Source organism: Rhinolophus sinicus, linkage group LG01 (assembly GCF_036562045.2).
Source record: "Rhinolophus sinicus isolate RSC01 linkage group LG01, ASM3656204v1, whole genome shotgun sequence".
Classification (NCBI taxonomy): domain Eukaryota; kingdom Metazoa; phylum Chordata; class Mammalia; order Chiroptera; family Rhinolophidae; genus Rhinolophus; species Rhinolophus sinicus.
The window spans coordinates 58,104,603-58,111,445 of NC_133751.1; the positions used below are offsets into that span (position 1 = coordinate 58,104,603).

Consider the following 6,843-nt stretch of genomic DNA (forward strand, 5'->3'; position numbering starts at 1 on the left):
GCACACACACACACCCCCGCGCATGCACACACATTCGCATTGGTGACCTGGACATATATTCAGAGCCTCCCTGGCCCTCCTCAAGGGTCCTGCAAAAGTAGCCCCAAGGTCCAGCCCTGCAGGAGTCCCACTCTGAAGACAGAGGCTTCTCCAGGTTCTTTCTCTCGCATCTCGATTCTTGCCAACGGATGCAGGTAAGCACAGATGAAAGGGCCCAGTGAAATAATGGCCAGGGAACAGTATGGCCTAGCATGAACTTCCACTCAAGTGAGCCCTGGCTCTGCCACTGAGCAGCTCTGTGACTTCAGGTAATTTTTTTGACTTCTCTTAGCCTCCGTCTGTCAACTTCAGACCGATACACATGCTTAGAATACTTTTCCCTTCCCAGCTTTGCCTGTCTCATGCCTTGTTGTCATTTAAGTTTTAGCTCGCATAGCACTTTGTCCAGGAGGTTTTACCTTGAGTCTGCAGGACAAGATTAGGTGTCCTCTGTGTGCATCCATTACACCTTAAATCTGATCCCTCTGCTCAGCACTTGATTGTTACCTTGTCAGCGTCCCCACCAACCTTTAAGTTCCTCAAGGGAAGAGACTGTATCTGATTCACCATTCTATCCCAACCCCTAGCATACTGCCTGGCAGAAAGTGGTCATTTAATAAATATTTTGCTGTTCATGAGGAAATGAAAGAAAAACCTGGCTAGATGATGAGTAAGGTAGATAGACACACAGAGAATTTGTGATTCCTTCTCCATATCACTTATATTGTTGCCCAGACAGCTAGCTGGTGATTTGTTCACCCAGCCATGATCTCAGGTTGGAGTATGGCCTCCCCTACAGCCTGCTTTAATAAGGTTTTACCTTATCATTCCTGCTTGTCTCTTCGGATATCAAATTAGCCAACCTCTTTGCCAATCTCCTAGCTCACATTTTGGAAAGCATTTCTCAGAGTGTTATGATTTCTAGGGAAACAAAGTCAGGAAGAGGAAGTGAAATTCAAACTAAGTCCCAGCCCTCCTGGCTGGAGCAGCACAGCAAGTGCTTTTGGTGTAAGATCAGCGTGACAGCCAGAATTCGCTGCATTCCACTCTTCCAAAGGCCATGCTCAATTTCGTGGTTTCTCCCTCTCATGTCCGTAATTTTTAGTTTCCCTTCTAAAACTCTTTCCTGATAGGAAAGATTTCCAGAGAAGAGATTGTCAGGGGGATGTTATTTTGGTGATCTGTATGGAGACAGGTCTTACTCAGAGGTGGAATGGTTTGAAGGCTGCTGAAAGTGTTCCTGAACAAAAGCTTCTCCCTGCCTGTGGTCTAGAGAGCATGTTTGAAAGTCCAACTACACACCAGTACTTATTTGGGCTCCTGACAAAACGTCAGTCATGTGGGAGGGATGTGGGTTAAAATCGTAACTTGCTAACACCCTTGATTGGTTAATTCTCTCCAACACTGGGACACATTGACAGCCCCCGCACTCAATGACAGGACAGTCTGGGGAGAGAGGCTGCCCAGACGTGCCCTTGCATCACAAACTGTTACCCTACAGGTGTCCTGCTTAGTTATTGAATATGGATTGCAGTAATAGTCAAGGTATCTATTTTTCTGTTTTGCATATGGATTGTTCCAGCACCATTTGTTGAAGAGATTATCGTTTTCCAACTGACATACCATCTTTTTCAAAAATAATTTGATCATTTGTGTGTAGGTGTATTTCTGAACTCTCTAGTCTGTTGCATTGGTCTGTATGTCTTTATATGCATTTCTTTACCGTATTGATTACTGTAGCTTTATAATGTCCTATAACATGATGAAAAGTCCTCCAACTTTGTTTTTCTGTTTTGAAATTGTTTTGGCTAATCTAGGTCCTTCACATTTACATACAAATTTAGATTCAGCTTGTCAATTTCTACAACAAAATCCTGCTGGGATTCTGACTGAGATTGCACTGAATCTATGCATCAATTTAGAGAGAATCGACATGTTAATGATACTGAGTCTTTTCATCCATGAATGTGGTATATCTCTCTATTTATTTAGGTTTTAATTTTTTTCAGCAATGTTTTGTAATTTTTAGTGTACAGGTCTTGCACATATTTTGTTAAATTTATCCATAAGCATTTTCTGTATTTATGCTATTGTAAATGGTATCTTTTAATTTTCACAATTTATCATTGATTGTGTACACAATAGAATACAATAGAATTTTTGTGTATCAATTTTTTATTCTGTGACTTTGCTTAACTGACCTATCAGTTCTAGTACTTTTTAAAATAGATTCCTTAGGATCTTCTACATAGACAATTACTCACAATGCTACTTGTGAGCAATGATAATTCTCACTTCTTTCTTTTCTATCTATATAGCTTTTGCTTCTTTTTATTTTCTTATTGCTCTGCAAAGGACCTCCTGTACAATGTTGAATGGAAATGGTGAAAGTGGACATCTTTAAAATGCCATCTTTTAAAGAGAAAGGATGACACCTTTAAAAATTCGTTTTTCTGTACCAAATAGAAATAATCACTGGCTGTAATAGAGGTACAAACAAAATATGAAGGGATGAAGAGTGTGAGTGTGTGTGTGAATGTGTGTGTGTGAGTGTGTGTATGAGTGTGAATGTGAGTTGGCAGAAAAGGGAACAATTAAATTCTATCGAATGGGGAATATTTATAAGAGGCAGAGTTTTTAAGCAAGTTCCTTGGCTCTTCTTGATCTGACCCTGGGAGGTGACAGCATCTATAAGTCTGTTTCCCCCACCCCATGCTCTCAGCAGCAGAACTACCGTGACCTTCCTTCTGTTGGTTCCAGGACACTGTTGTCTCCCTGCATGATGACATGCTCACAGACCTGCTCCCGCATCCTGGGGCTGAGCCTCAGTACTACAGCTCTGGTTGCTGCTGGGGCCAACGTGGCGCTCCTCTTTCCTAACTGGGATGCAAGCTACCTGTTGAGGGGCCTCATTGGCAGGCATGCCATGCTGGGCTCTGGACTCTGGGGAGGAGGCCTTATGGTAAGTGTTCTGGGTTCCCTGGGTATGAACTCCCTAAGTGCCCTCCAGGGGTGGAGCAGGGTGGTGGTGGGGAAGGAGTGTTTGATCTAACAAGCTGGTCTTGAGTCTATAGCAACTCCAAGTGGTAGAAGATTCTAGGACGACTTGTGAGAGTTGTTGAATTTTGGACTAGGCAGAATGGGTGTGAATGTCAGATCAGACAACATTCAGAGTCAGATCAGAGTGACATCAGGCTAGCCATCCAACATTGGGTCCTGACAGTCAAAGCCAAACTTTCTGAGAAAGATAGGATAATCATGTCCATGTGTGGCTAGCTCAACAGCAACCGGTGGCAGCTAAAATGTAAATTACCTAGTCTCTTCTTACGATTTTTCTCTCCTCTCCCAGGTACTCACTGCAGCTACCCTCATCTCCTTGATGGGATGGAGATATGGATGCTTCAGTAAGAGTGGGCCCTGCCAAAGTGTAAGCACCAGATTCCACTCTTCTAATACCTAGAATTTCCCACATTCTGTTTCTTTAGAGCTAAGTGGTAAAAAGGCAATTTTGGTCTTTGGGTTTGATGTCAGGTTCTGACCATGCCCATTAATCTCCCTAAGCTCTTGGGCAAGTTGCTTAACTTTTCTGAGCCTCAGGTCCCCACCTGTAAAATGGGAGTTAACAGGATCAAGTCAATGATCCCATTATATGATAAACCATAAATGTAATGAACTATAACTGTTGATACAAATGTGAGAAACTTATTTTTATTTTTTAGGCAATTGAACAATATGGACATGAGTTATGTACATTGTAATCAGGTATTAATGATAGAAAATTTCCTGGTTATTTTGTTTAATTGTTCTTGGAACTGGAAGGTTCTCCCGAGATCATCTAATGACTAGATTCTGGTCTGATCTTTCCATTTTACAGATAATGAAACTGCAGCCCAGAATAAATCTGCTCTTTATTAATTACAGCGTCATCTATATACACATTTGAAAACTCTCAGTTTGCTTACACACCATATTGCTTATTCAACCTCAGATGCATGAATCTGTGGCCTCCTTACCGTAACTCCACGGCTTGCTTTGATATCTGCAGCCCATGTATTGGAAACCCTACTTACCGAGTCAGAATGATATTTTAAAGAATTAAATATAAACACCCACACATTTCATTCACGATCTGTTCTCAGTCATGTCTGTTTTTCCCCTAGACAGGTGGTTTCAGACCTGAGTGTGTATCAGGATCCTTGCAGGGTTTGTTAAAACACAGATTGCTGGGCCCTACTACCAGTTTCTGCTTCAGTAGGTCTGGGGTAGAGCAACAAATCTGCATTGCTAACAAGTTTCCAGGTGATGTGACGCTGCTGGGACTGCGACCACATTTTGAGAATCACTGTCCTAAGCTTACATCAGACTAATTCATCTTGAATCTTTTAACTATGAGTCAAAACTTAGTGTGCGCCTTTCTCTGTGCCCTCCTAAGCTCCAAACCAGCTCGACATTAGTGGAGAAATGACTCTATAGTTCTGATTAAAAACTATTTATATGTTTTATTTAAAATTTTAAATTATGTATTCTTTGGAAGGGAGAAAGACATCTAGTATCCTGAGAAAGAAGCCAATTTGGAAGCAAACCAGAACCCTGCCAAGAAAATAAACTCATTGTTATCTTTTGGGAGGGAGGGGTGGTGCACCGACTAGAGAAGTACAGTGAAAGAATTAGTGTCATTTCAGAGTTGACTGTAATTTCCCTCCGTCTGTCTCTGTCTCCTTTCTTCCTTTCTTTCCTATCCTTCTTCCATGCTTGATTTGAGAAAGACAGGAATCAGGGATAGGAGCTTGGATATTTTAGAAAATACAGCTTTCCCTTAAAGAGGCAGAAGTGGGCATGTGATAACCATTCTGACCTTTTAACCTAGAGGCTGAATAACTGCAATCTAAGCTTTAAAATTTCTGATGCCAACCTGCTGAGAAGCTCTGAAAAGCCTGCTGAATCAGGAAGGTCCAGGTTCAAGTGCCAGTTCTTCTCCCACCCTTTCCTGGCCCTACCAACTGACCCCTCATCAGCCACCTTACCTTGGTTAAGCTTTAAAGGAGGGGCCGTGGGTAGGAGTAGCCCCATGGATATGATGGGGGAAAGCCTGAACACCAGAGAAGTTAGACTTGTCCAGATGGCCCCACAAGTCACCTAGTCACGATGCCATCTTAGGCTTACTGTTTCTTTTCTCCCTCTACAGATGCTCACTGCTCTGTTTTCAAGTGGCCTGGCTTTGCTTGGAGCCTTGATTTGCTTTATCACTTCTGGAGTAGCCCTGAAAGATGGTCCTTTTTGTATGTTTGATGTCTCATCCTTCAATCAGACGCAAACTTGGAAATATGGTTACCCATTCAAAGACATGCATAACAGGTAAATGGATGGAGACTTGGATGAATTTGCAGCCTTTTCTGAGAGAGAGGGAGAGAGGGAGGGAGGGAGAAAGAGAGATGGACTACAATCTCCTTTTGGTGATGCATTCTAGCATTTCACTCCTCTGAGGCTCAGAAATTGCAAATACAGCAATAGTCACCCTAAAGAGTCTAGACCTAAGACCTGAGCTGGGCGAGGCCCCAGTTTTCTATTGAGATTGTTTATTTGTCTTTTCTTACTTATTCCTCAACTCCTGGTCTCCTTATTTTTTGGGATAGGAATTATTTGTATGACCATTCACTCTGGAACTCTAGCTGCCTGGAGCCTTCTAAAGCTGTTGTTTGGCACGTGTCCTTCTTCTCCACCCTTCTGTGCGTCAGCCTCCTCCAGATTTTCCTGGTAGTCATTCATTTCTTCAACAGCATCCTGGGCCTTTTCTGCAGCCTCTGTGAGAAGTCATAAGTAATGCCCTTTCATGGGCGGGAGTTTTCATCAGAAGCTGCCTTGAATCCTCTCTGCAACTAGGACTTATGGGTATGAATCATAAACAAACTTCCCTTTTAGGTATTCCTGTAGGAATAATAAAAATAATAATTCCTTGTATGTATGTTGAATGATATGTTTTTAAAATCACATTGTAAACTGCAAGATGATGTATTTGTAGAAGGAATAATTAAGTCATTATTGTGTAGGAACTTACACTCCATAAAATGTCCTCCAGCCATGATCTCATTTCAGCCTCTCAACAACCCCATAAAATCTGTCACATGTCATACATAGAGAAGTTAAGGCTCCTAGAGGATAACGGACTGGCTGCCCAAAAGCACTCAACTAGGTTCAGGTAACCTCAGTACCTGAGGCCCTATCTTCTAAATTCAAGTTCACCAGTTGTTATGGACTGAACTGGGTGCCCCCAAATTCACAGGTTGAAGCCTTAATCCCAATTGTGACTTTATTTGGAGATAGGATTAAGGTTAAATGAGGTCATAAGGAAAGGACCCTAATCCAGTAGGACTGGCATCTTTATAAGAAGAGGATGAGATACCAGATCTCTCACTCCACAGGAGCACAGAAGAAAAGGAAGGACATGGCTAGAAAGTTGCCATCTGCAAGCAAAGGAGAAAGGCCTCGGGAAAAACCAAACTTGTTGGCACCTTGATCTTCGACTTCCAACCTGCAGAAAATAAATTTCTGTTGTTTAAGCGACCCAGTCTGTGGTATTTTGTTATGGCAGTCTGAGCTGCTTGATCTACCAGTGTTCATCCCATTAGTGTTCAGTGCAGTTCAACAAGTGGTATATCCTGAGTATCCCCTGTGTGCCTGGTATTCACTGCTGTGCATGCTGTGGATCCAAAGATGACTGAGACATGGCCTTGACCTTGAACCCTGCCCTGTCCTTGACGAGCTCATGGTCAGGTTAAGGAAACAAACACATGTGCCAATAATTTA

At 42.3% G+C, this 6,843-nt stretch overlaps 1 protein-coding gene across 1 annotated transcript; it reads left to right on the top strand.

Moving 5' to 3' along the window:
* Positions 1-6,562, top strand: TM4SF19 (transmembrane 4 L six family member 19). The gene is made up of 5 exons (XM_019723684.2): positions 1-194; positions 2,800-3,001; positions 3,389-3,466; positions 5,225-5,394; positions 5,673-6,562. The coding sequence occupies exons 2-5, from the start codon at positions 2,819-2,821 to the stop codon at positions 5,854-5,856; spliced, it is 615 nt and encodes a 204-aa protein (XP_019579243.2). The 5' UTR covers positions 1-194; positions 2,800-2,818; the 3' UTR covers positions 5,857-6,562.
* Positions 6,563-6,843: the final 281 nt, after the last annotated feature.